The 12,251-nt window shown below is 37.7% G+C and overlaps 2 protein-coding genes across 6 annotated transcripts in view; both read right to left on the bottom strand.

Moving 5' to 3' along the window:
- NIN (ninein) overlaps positions 1 to 12,251 on the bottom strand; it is a 116,239-nt gene that overhangs the window by 27,026 nt on the left and 76,962 nt on the right. For all 5 annotated transcript variants that reach the window (XM_081293530.1, XM_081293531.1, XM_081293532.1 and 2 more), the window contains 3 exons: positions 11,741 to 11,863; positions 7,474 to 7,587; positions 6,576 to 6,722 (listed from right to left, as the gene is read on the bottom strand). In XM_081293530.1, the coding sequence (XP_081149656.1) occupies positions 6,576 to 6,722; positions 7,474 to 7,587; positions 11,741 to 11,863 (384 nt within the window). The remainder of the gene's footprint in view (positions 1 to 6,575; positions 6,723 to 7,473; positions 7,588 to 11,740; positions 11,864 to 12,251) is intronic.
- On the bottom strand, positions 8,264 to 11,190 carry LOC308648642 (polypeptide N-acetylgalactosaminyltransferase 1-like). The gene has a single exon (XM_081293540.1). It carries the CDS (start codon positions 10,901 to 10,903, stop codon positions 9,224 to 9,226), a length of 1,680 nt encoding a protein of 559 aa, XP_081149666.1. The 5' UTR covers positions 10,904 to 11,190; the 3' UTR covers positions 8,264 to 9,223.

Genomic DNA, 12,251 nt, shown 5'->3' with positions numbered 1-12,251 from the left:
CACCCCTGGCCCCCACAGCACCCAGCAGGACCCGGACCGAGAAGCAGTTACTGCAGGTTCCCCAGCCCTGGACCAAAGCAGCTTTGGGAGCCAGAACCCGGCCTCTCCGATCCCAGCCACGCTCCGCTAGGAGCAGGCTCCAAGGAGCGACCCCCGCGGGTTCCCCAGCCCCAGGCCAAAACTGTTCCGGGAGTCAGGGCCCAGCCGCCCCGAGCTCAGCGCACGCTCCACTTGTAGCTGCCCTCAACACTCAGTCTCCGCAGGTTCCCCAGCCCTGGGCCAAAGCAGCCCGGGGAACCAGAATCCGGTCGCTCAGAGCCCGGCGCACGCCTTGCCAGGAGCGAGCCCCAAGGAGTATTCTCCACAGGTTCTCCAGCCCCGAGCCTGAGCAATCTGTCTGTGAGACGCAGGCAAATACCAGCCTGAAATCACCTGTTCCGTAGCTGAATGAGCTGAGATCAGTAGAAAACAGGGATGATTACATCAGCTCTCCAAGATGGCGGCTGCTGTCCTCCTCCGTGGTCCGACCGGTGTCGAGAATCGAACTGGACCGCTTCTCTCCTGTCTCAAAGCCGGAACTCAGCACTAAGCACGGCCATTGCACCACTGGCAGGAGCCCCCAGAATCCGCATCGCTGCACTCCTGCTCTGGCACCTCGCCGCTTCCCAGCGCGCGCTGCAGACTCCAGCTGCGGGGCAATCCGCCGATCAGGCAATGCGACCCTCCGTGCGGAGAAATCGCCCGCGACCGAGCCCCCGCAGCCAAACCTCGCGCAATGGAAATCCGTCCACTAGATTCTGGAGCACCTCAATTTCACTGGAAATTCCCAACAAGATAGCCTTCAGCTGTTTCACCTCGTCTTTCTCCCGCACAGTGACGCGGCGCACTGGGGTGATGCACTCCCTTCGCCGCCATCTTCCTGATCCTGATTTGTTTTTAAATTGTTTCTGTTTCTGGTGGTAATTTTCTTTTCTCAAAGTGGTGCTGGGGACTGAACATGTTGGGTGGTTGCTTTGATACCGAGATATACCCTAAGCCCAGGGTACATTGTAAAGATAAAGCCACTCACTAAAGACCCCAAACATGATAGTGGAAGAGCTATCCATCTAAACAGATGCATACATCTCAACATGGAAACACACACACACATACAAACAACAACAACAACAACAACATGAGAAAACAAGGGAGCATAATGTCTCCAATTTACAAGCTCTTGATAACTGATTACCCATAAATACTGAATTAAGTGAAATGCCAAAGATATAAAAAAAGATTGTTAAAATGACTAAAATGTTCAAAGATATAAATAAATAGATGAATGAAGGAAGGAAAACAATGAAGGATATGAAGGAGATTATGAAAAAGCATCTAACAGAAATCTTGGCAATGTAAAGACATTAAGTCAAATAAAAACTCAGTTGCAAGTCCAACCAATAAATGAGATCAAGTAGAAGAAAAAATATCATGGCTTGAAAATAAGGCTGAACTAGAACCATCAGATGATATTAAAGAAAAAAATATATAAGAAACTATGAATAGAATATACAAGATATCTGGGACAACTTTGAAATACCAAACTCAAAGATTCATATGTCTTGAGGTAGGAATGGAGATACAGGTTAATGGCACAGAAAATTCCCCAAATCTTGTGAATGAGATGGACATTCTGGTACTGAAGACATTTAGAATAAAAAAAAAAAAAAACCGCAAAGAAAAATACCCCTCCACAACATATTAATTAGAATGTTAAAAATTCAGAATGACCAAAGTATTAAAAGCTGTGAGAAGTGCCAAATAAATAATAAAGGCAAACCTAATAGAATAACAGCAGATTTCTCAACAAACTCTAAAGGACAGGAAGGCATGGAATGATGTATTACAAACCCTGAAAGAAAATAAAAGTCAACCTAGATGACTATCTGGCAAGGCTATCCTTCAGAAGAAATAAAGACCTGCCAAGATAAGCATAAACTAAAGGAAAGCATGACCACTAAGCCAGTACCACAGAGATACTTAAAGGAGTCCTACACAGAGAAGAGGAAGAAAGAATATCAGGGCTTCAAAATAAGGTGGATGAACTAGAACATTCACACAGAAATGAAAAAAAAATCAAGGGAACACAGGAAAGAATAAATCTCATTAGAAGAATAGATGAGCAAATGAAAATTAGGAATGAAAAAAAAATTAGAAAAAAAGAAAATGACAGAAATTAGTACATGCCTTTCTACCATAACCTTAAATGTAAATGGTCTTACTTTTCCAATTAAATGTTTCCTAATGAATTGTAAAAAGTCATCTGAAAATAATGGCAGTTGTATTTCTTCCAATATAATGATTATGCATTTTAAGAAAATGTTGCCTACAAGAAATATCTCACCAGGATGGAAAATAATAGTCTATTCAAATGAAATCATAAAGCAAGAAAGAGTACCTATATTCATATCTGACAAAACAAACTTCAAGCTAAAATTAGAAGAGACAAAGAAGGTCATTACATATGGGCAAATGGAACAATCCACCAAGAACATATAATGATTGTAAATATATGTACCCTGAATACAGGTGCATCCAATTTCACAAAACAAACACTACTCAACATAAAAGGACAAAGAGACCCCCAACTCAATGAAAGCCCAAGACTTTAATACACCACTTTCACAAATGGATAGATCATCCAGATAGAAAAAATCATCATCATCATCAACAACAACAAAAACAGTTAAGCTGTGCCCTACATCAAATGGACTTAACAAGCATCTGCAGAATATTCCATCTAAGGACAACAGAATAAACTTTCTTTTCAGCAGCTCATGGAACTTTTTCCAAAATAGATAATATTTTAGGCCAAAGCAAGTCTTAACAAATAAAAAAAATTGAAATAACCTTGCAACTTATCAGAATACAATGGAATGAAATCAGAAATCAAATGCAAGAGAAACTACATGAACACACGGCAATCAAACAGTACATTTCTGAACAATAAGTGGATATTGAAGAAATTAAGAGGGAACATTGAAGAATTCCTAAAACTAGATGAAAAAAGAAACAACAACCTAGTACACATGTGATATTGAAAAGTTCACATATACATATTTTATAGCTATGAGTGTCTACATTGAACAAATCAGAGAGATCTCAAATAAATAACCAATGCTACACTTCTTGGTCTTTAAAAACAAGAACAAGCCAAATCCCAAAAGAAAGAAATAATAAAGGTAAGAGGTAAACCTAATGAAACAGACAGAAAGAACAATAGAAAGGATCAAGGATACAAAGAATTGGTTCTTTGCAAAAATAACTACTGATAAGCTCTCAGCCAAATAAATGAGAAAGAAAGAGAGAAAGAGAAAAATAGATTAAGAGAGAGATTGAGAGATAGACAGAGAGACCCAAATTAAATAAAATTAGAGACAAAAAAGGAGATACTATAATAGATACCACTCAAATCCTGATGCGCATTAGGGACTACTGTGACTATTCTAATAAATTGGACAGTCTAGTAAAAACTGAATAAATTTCAATACCCTACAACCAACTAAAATCAAACCAAGAGGATATAAAAACCCTAAACAGACCAAGAATAAGCAATGAGATTGAAATAGTAATAAAAAGTCACCCAACAAAGAAAAGCTCAGGAACATACAGATTCAATTTTGAATTTTATCAGACCTTTAAAGAATATCAGTGTTCCTTAAACTATTCCATGAAATTAAATGGGAAGGAATTCCTCCAAATTTAGTCTACAAAGACAGTAACATCCTGATACCAAAACTAGAAAAGGATACAATAAAATAACAAATGAAAACAACAGACCAATATCTTTGATGAACATAGATGCAAAAACCCTCAATAGAATACTTGCAAACCAAATTTAATTACACATTAAAAAGATCACATACCATGATCAAATCCCAGGAATGCAAGGATGGTTCAACATACGCAAATCAATAAAGGCAATACACCACATATATAGAATCAAGGACAAAAATCACATGATCATCTCAATATATGCAAAAAAGCCCCCCCCCAAAAAAAAACCCAAAGTTCAACAAAGTTCAATATCCCTTCATAATAAAAGCCCTGAAGAAACTAGGTATAAGAGGATCATACTTCAATATAATAAAACTATATATGACAAACCCCAAGTCAACATCATACCAAATGGGAAAAAAAAGTGTTCCCTTTAAAATCAGATACAAGATAAGGAGGTTCATTCTCACCAATCCTATTCAATTTTGTACTTGAAATTTGTACTTGAAAAGCCAGAGGTATTAGATAAGATAAAGAAATATAAGGAACATAAATACAGAAGGAAGAAGTCAAATTATTCCTATTTGCAAATATGATCCTATGCTTAGAAGACCCTAAAGACTCTACAAGGAAGGAGACTTTAAGATTTGATAAATTCAGCAAAGTAGCATATGAAAAACAATAACTTTCCTATACACCAATAACAAATCTGATGAAAAAGAATCAGGAAAATAATTCCATTGACAATAATTTAAAATAAATAAATAAAACAACTAGGAACCAACCTAACAAAAAAGGTGAAAATTACAGAACAGTGAAGAAAGAAATGGAAAAATACTGCAACAGGTGGAAAAGCCTCCATATTCCTGAATCAGCAGAATTAAAACAGTTTAAAAGTTTGTATTACAGAAAGTAATATACAAATTCAATGCAATTCCTATCAAAATACTGATGACATTCTACACATAACTAGAAAAAACAATTCTAAAATTCATATGGAATCACAAAAGACCCACAATAACCATAGAAATCTTGAGCAAAACAAGCAATGCCAGAGGTATCATTATACCCAATTTCAAAATATACTACAGAGCTATACTAACAAACACAACATGTTTTGTTATTATAACAAAATAAAAATAGACATGTAGATCAATGATATAGAATAGAGGCCCCAGAAGTAAATCCCCACAGCTATGGCCATCTGATCCTTGACAAACGTGTCAAAAACATATTTTGGAGAACACACAGACAGCCTGTTTAACAAATGGTACTGGGAAAACTGAATACAGACATGTAGAAGATTGAAACTAGGTCTCTATCTCTCAACCTTATACAAAAGTCAATTCAAAATGGATCAAAGTCCTAAGTATAAGACCTGAAACTTTAAAACTTCTAAAAGAAAGCATAAGGGAAACATTTCAAAATATATGCATAGGCAATGACTTCCTGAAAGGACTCCAGTAACTTAGGAAATGAAAGGAAGAATCAACAAGTGTGATTACATCAAGTTAAAAAGCTTCTGCACAGCAAGAGAAACAATAACGAGAGACTTAATAAATTAGGAAAATCTTTGCTAGTTACTCTCCCAACAGAGGATTAATATCAAGAATGTGTAAAGAACTCAAAAAACTACCCCCTCCAAAAACAAACAAACAAACAAACAAACAAACAATACATGGGCAAATGAATTGAACAGACACTTCTCAAAAAAAGTACAAATGGAATAATTACATGAAAAAATGTTCAACATCTTTAGCCATCAAGGAAATGCAAATCAAAACTACCCTGAAATTCCATCTCACCCGATCTTTTATTTTATTTTTTTAATTTTTTTTAGTTGTTGGTGGATCTTTATTTTATTTATTTGTATGTGGTGCCTCATGCATGCTAGGAAAGTGCGCTACCACTGAGCCACAACCCCAGTCCCTCACCTGATCTCTTATATCTCAGTCAGAATGGCGATCATCAAAAAAAAAAAAAAGAGAGAGAGAGAAGAAAAAGGAATACAAAAATTAAGTACTGGAAAGGATGTGGGAAGAAAGGAAAGGAAAGAAAACCCTTATACACTGTTGATGGGAAGTAAATTAGTACAGCCAGTAAGGAAATTGAGCATGGAAGTCTTTTAAAAAAAATGAAAAATAGAACTATCACATCATCCAGCTATATCTTCTTGATATATACCCAAAGAAATTAAAGTCACATACTATAGTGATACCTGTATACCCACATTTATCAACATACAGTTCATAACAGGCAACTTATGAAGTATTATTCAGCCATAAAGAAAAATGAAATTATGATATTTGCAGTTAACTGAATGGCATTGGAGATTATCATGTTAAGAGAAATAAACCAGACTCAGAAAGACAAACATGCATGTTTTCTCTCATGTGGAATGAAGGGGAAAATAAAAAGATGACACGAAAGTAGAAGACTGAGAGGAGGAAGCATATGAGGGAGGGGAGAGAGGTAGATGCATATAGAGGAGGGAGACAGGAGGATACCGGGGGTAATGGGTGGGTAGAAATGCACAAAAGTATGTTATATGCATTTACAAATACGTCACAATGAAATCCACATAAGTAATAAGCACTAATAAAAAAACTATTCAAAGGAACTTCTCTTTATAAAACAAGTGGGTATCAGTATTATCAACTCAAGAGGACACAAGAGCCAGCTGGGTGCCAGAAATGTTCTATATTTTGACTAGTGGTAGTTACACAAACACATTCACAAAAATACAACTATATGTAAAATTATATATATCTATATGATCACATTATAGAAGAAAAAGGTGTGCCTCAATAAAAAAAAATTACCTTGTCACCCACATTCTGAAGTTGTTTGTGTAAAGACATCACTTCCTGTTTCAAAGCTTCCTTTTCCTGCCGAGTCACTCGGAGGTCGGATTTAATCCGAGACATTTGAAGATTCACATTCTGCAGGGTTTCCTCTAAATTCTGAACCTGCATGAAAAGAATAAGCTTACACTGCTACCCAAACCTCATGGTCTTACCGCCACCATATCCAGGAATGAATAAACAGGGACTAGAGAACTCCAAGGCTCCTGCTTCTGCTTACTATATCCAGTTCTCTTTTCAGGAGTTTGGTGGAAACCCAGGATATTATGTAGGTTTACAAGATGCTAAATTATGTTTAGGAAAATGGTAAACTGTGCCTGGAGCAAGGTAGTGCTGATAGTCACCTGGTAGATCGCCAAGTGATAGTTGACAAAGGAGAGTGCCGACTGGCATCACAAAAGGTGGCTTCACTGTGTCCTGGAGAAATCGAGTTTCAGCCTGTGGTACTGGTTTGTAAATGATCTCTTCATTGAAAATAATAATATATGCTTGTAGAATCCTATTTTGCACTGATATCTCATATATATTTCAATTAAAACTTTAAATTTTGTAAAAGGAATGTTGATAGAGATCTTTAATAGGGCATGGACCTGCTTCAGAAATCCTATTTCTAAATTGGGAACAAACACTGATTTCAATATACTATTCTCAAGGTTTCATAATAAGTAATCTCATAATTAAAGAACGTTGAAGGAAATGTTGTTTGCAATATATGGACATATTATATAACATGTATATAAAATTGGATACTATGTGATCATTCTGAGCCCACCTGGAGTATTCTTTCCACTGGGATTTCTATTGGAAGACATAGGAAAATATTCATGTGGTAATGAAACAGGAATTGTCCACACACCTTTTCCTGAGAAGCCACCAGCTGTGACTTCAAGCTCTCGCTCTGGTGCTCCCAAGACTTTTGTTCTTGCTTCATTGTAGCAATTCTGTGCTCTAAACGTCTTGATTTTGCCACCTGTTTCAGGAAGAGAAGCAGTGAGAAGGCATTTTTGCAAACATACCTAGCCTCAGTTTATCACCCTTTGCTTACACTGTCAAGAACAAGTACCATCTACATGGGAGATCAGGGAAAGGAAAAATAAAGTAGAAGTTTTCCTGACTCTGTTCTACTTCTAATTTTGAACCTTTTCATTTTTGGGTTTTCCCATTGTTTTTTTTCCCCCTTACTGCCTCATTTTTTTTTTTTTTTTTTGTAGTTGTAGATGGACAGAATGCCTTTATGTTATTTGTTTATTTTTATTTTTATTTTATTTTTTTTTTAACATTTTCAGTCAAATTTTATTAAAAAAAAAGCAGCAGATCAACATTACAATTCAAGAATCTAATCTAAATATGCACTTGACAATGAAGCACATCTGAGTATGGAGTGAAAAAGGTTTTCCAAAAAAACCATCAAATATATTATCTCCAAATACCCAAATTATAAACCACTCCTTGAAAGCCTTTTGTTAAATGAAATCATAAAGAACTGAAGATTTATTGCTGTGAAAACAAATCTGTAGTACAGTAGTATGAATCTTGGGTATTAAGCATAATCAGCTGAATCAAGTTAGGAAGGTGAAAATGTGGTAAGAATGTGTGTGTGTGTGTGTGTGTGTGTGTGTGTGTGTGAGACAGAGAGAGAGAGAGAGGGGGCGGGGAAGGGAGAGAGAGAGAATGAGAATGAGAGAGAAAAGGGAGGGAGGGAGAGAAACAGACAGAAGACCGAGACTGTAAGCCAGTTGACCCAAGAACAACTGAGATATCTAACTTGTTCAGTTGAGACCAGGCATCATGTTAATTCTCCATTTTTTAGAAGTCAATTAAAAGTCACAATTCCAACAGCCCACAAATCAAATAAAAATATTGTAGAAAGAAATTAAAACTATGTTCAAAGAGCTTTTTCTCCCAGCTCATTTTCAGCACCCCAAGGAAAATAAAAGCATCCATGACTATCACAGATGAAAATAAAATGAACGTCATTGGAATCAGTTATTTTTCCCCACTGAGGTATAAAATCTATATAGAAATTTGATACTATACTATAACAAATTGTACTTCTCATAGTTCTGTTTTAATTTTGTTTAAACCCTGTTTAATATAGTTTTTTTTTTAATGTAAAAATGTTGTTTTCATGATTCTGTATCTGGTTTCATTTCTTTTTCATTTGCTTTTATGTCAATGTTTAATATACTGGCTACCAGTTCTAATCAGGAAAAAAATCTTGGTAATCTCTTCATTGACAGCACACTCAGCAGAAATTACTGATGTGCAAGCAAACCATAAAAGGTGCAGCTCTCCAGAAAGCACATTTTGTTGACTGTTTCACTGTCTGAATATTCTTTTCCATGATTCTTGATGAAAGACTCTTTCAATCTTGTAAACATCAGTGTGCACAGTCTCACTACTATGCAGTTTCATGTCCTTGGACAGGAAGGCTGGTTCACAGCTAGTGAAAAGCTAGAGGAGTCTGAGTTTTAATGGCTGATAAATCTTACATCCCGCAGAGGAGGAAAGCACTTTTCCTTTTTTGCTACTTAAGAATGTGGCAGAAACGTATGCTGAGGTAGCCCAGTCAATCCTTATTTTTTTCTTTTTTTAAAAATTTGGTCTCAGAATATTTCTGGAAGGGTGACATTTCGAAGAAGCCACTGCTGGGACCGGCTTCCACTGCAGTCTCTAATGCTGGGCACCTGGCTGTCCTCTTCCGTGGCTTTATCCAGGCACTGATTACTGTTCACATGCTGCAGGGTTAATTTCACTGGGTCATACTCCCAGAGCTGGTTGCCTTTTAGGTGATGGCACTTGAGCATGGTAACTGGGCCATTAAGTTTGGAAACATCTAAGCAAAGGTCATCTGTTCTAATTTCTTTATTGGCAGTATAAGAGAAAACCTGATTGCCTCCCATACCATGACAATTAAAAATTCCAACTTTTTCATTCTCTTTTCTAGCCATGTTATCTAGACACTGATTTGTTTCCACATTTCGTATCTCTCCCAATGAAAAATAGTGACGTGGAATTTGAGAATCAGGGTAAATATTCTCTAGGTACCAAGAAAAAGGTTTGCATTGTAGTTTGTGTCTTAGACCAAGTCTTGATGATATATCCCCATAATCTACCTTTGTAACACCTGGAGAAATTATATAGAAGAAATTCTTGAATTCATCCATCCATACTTCTGCAAGTCGTCTGTTATTTTTATTGATAATTTGCCCTGTGCCTCCTGGAAATGTGTATGGGGTAGCCTTCCGAAACACATGTCCAACATGTGAGCAAGTGACAATTTCCAAAGTTCCTCCACACTGCCAAATCCTAAAGGAAATTTCTAAGTTTTCTCCTCCCCAAATATCCATTCCAGCATCATATGTTCCAATTTCCTGAAAGTAATCTCTGTCTATTGAAAAAAGGCCTCCTGCCATTGTAGGTGTTCTGACAGGAAGAGTCCTATCACCTTTTCTTCTGTCCATTTCTCTCTGGGGAACAGGATACCAGCGAAAATTAAGCTTCCAGTTGAATCCACCATAAGTCATATCAGAGCCTGCCATGTACTCAAAAGTATCATCACTGATCACATCAATGATAGGACATACCACTGTTCTCCTGTCATGTTTGATCCTTGCTAAGAGAGGCTCCAGCCATCCCACTGTGCACTCACAATGAGCATCTAAGAAGGTGATCACCTGGCCTTTGGACACTGCAGCTCCTTTCAATCTAGCTCTGATCAATCCAGAACGCTGTTCCATTCGAATTACATGAACTGGCACTTTGAGTTTCTTCACATAACTCTCTAGAGGTCTTTTCAAAAAGTCTCTTTCACTGGCATCATCTACTAGAACAATTTCTTCTATCATGTGTCTTGGTGAGCGATTAATGACACTATGGACAGTTCGCAGAAGTGTGCTCCAAGCCTCATTATGGAAAACAATCACGACACTTGTTGTAGGAAGATTATCTGGATACACCTTTGTTTTACACCCTTCTAACCTACCATCTGGTAAAGATCTGTTGAGTGCAATCATCTCGCTTGCCATTAAATTGAACTGATTGATTTTAAACATCTCTTTCATCTTTTCTTGATCCTCTTTAGGAATGACAACTGGTTTCCCCATTTCTCCAGGACCTTCATGAGGTTTTTGTACTGGCTCTAGAACATCCCCAGCAGGAAGTCCTCTTTCCTTTTTCTCATCACATTTGTTGCATTCACTGAAGTAAAGCAGCAAGAACATATCCAACAGTACCCAAATTAAGGAGGTGGCTAGGACCACCTTGCAATATGCAAATTTTCTCATGGCACTTTAAGTCAAATGCAAAATTTTAAAATATATATATATATATATATAAATATACAAAGATCATGAAAATTATTCCAATCCAGTTTCATCAGAAATCACATTCACACCCCCAAAGCAGTTTTTCAAATGAATTAATATTCCAAATCCACATGTCCCACATTTCCTCGCTCTGCGCGCGGCGGCGGCGGCGGGCGCTCCTCCGGGCCGGCCCGGGCGGTCGCGGCGCGGTCCCGCGGGCCGCAGCGCGGGCGCTACTCTGGGGCCGCCGTCCGCCGCGCCGCCTCCTCGGCCACTCTATTTGTTTATTTTTATGTGGTGCTGAGGATGGAACCCAGTGCCTCATGCCTGCTAGGCAAGCGCTCTGCCGCTGAGCTACAGCCCCAGCCCCATGCCTCATATTTTGATGGTAGGAAATGTTGGGCTGGAAGGCAATTAGAAATCTCAGGAGTGTACTGTAACAGGAAAACACAGAATAAGGCAGGTAGGGAGAAAGAAAGAAGAGGTTTTGGATCTGCTAAGGAAACTAATAGAAAAAATTGTCTATGAAATAGATTTCAGATTATTAAAAACAATGTATTAGTTATAGCATACAGAACAGTAGCATTATTGTATGTAGATATTATATATATTAAGCAGTATCCCAATATACTAAAATGAGACAAAGTCACAATCTTGGCTTCATGAGATCTAAAATGTAAGACCAGCTGAAATGCTGTTCCAGGAAACTCTGGAACAGGAAGGCTAACATGGGAGGCCCGTGGTTGAGTACCTCTAGAGAAATGCTCTTTAGGGAACACATTCCATGATGTGGTAAAGTCTTATTGTTTTTACTACCTTATCCACGTAGCTATTTAATTCTTCACTCAGAGCTTCTTTTTCTTTCAGCAGTTGTTCATTGTAGCTTAGAACACTAGAAATTTTTTGCTGGAAGTCAGAGAGATCAGGACATCTGTGCAGCTGTAAGAGATAAACAAATGAGCCCCACCATCATCTCCTGGCTGTGTTCATAAAGAGGTATTTATAAACAGGGAGTTTTCGTGACTGCTGAGATTTCCCTATCTGTAGATATTTCAGAGGACATATAAACTCTTGCAGACTATAATTAACTTTAACAAACCGTTCCCTGCTGGCTTCTCTTTCACTCCCCAGTTCAGTGCTGCAATGTCTGCTCAGATGGACTCAGACAGACATTGTTAAATAATGATCCCAGCTTTCAATTTCACCTTCAGGGTAACGTAACTGTACTGCCATTCTGCCATCCATCTAACTTGCGCACAGTGACACATTATATTGTCCTCATGCTTTTTCAACTAGAAAAAATCTTTTTTCAAAAAATGTGGGTCAA

The sequence above is a fragment of the Spermophilus citellus genome (genome assembly GCF_964194105.1).
Source record: "Spermophilus citellus genome assembly, chromosome: 4".
Lineage (NCBI taxonomy): Eukaryota > Metazoa > Chordata > Mammalia > Rodentia > Sciuridae > Spermophilus > Spermophilus citellus.
This window is presented reverse-complemented; position numbering and strand designations above follow the sequence as displayed.

Excerpts from the sequence above, each read along its gene's own strand:
- LOC308648642 (XM_081293540.1), bottom strand. The coding sequence starts at position 10,903 with ATGAGAAAATTTGCATATTGCAAGGTGGTCCTAGCCACCTCCTTAATT.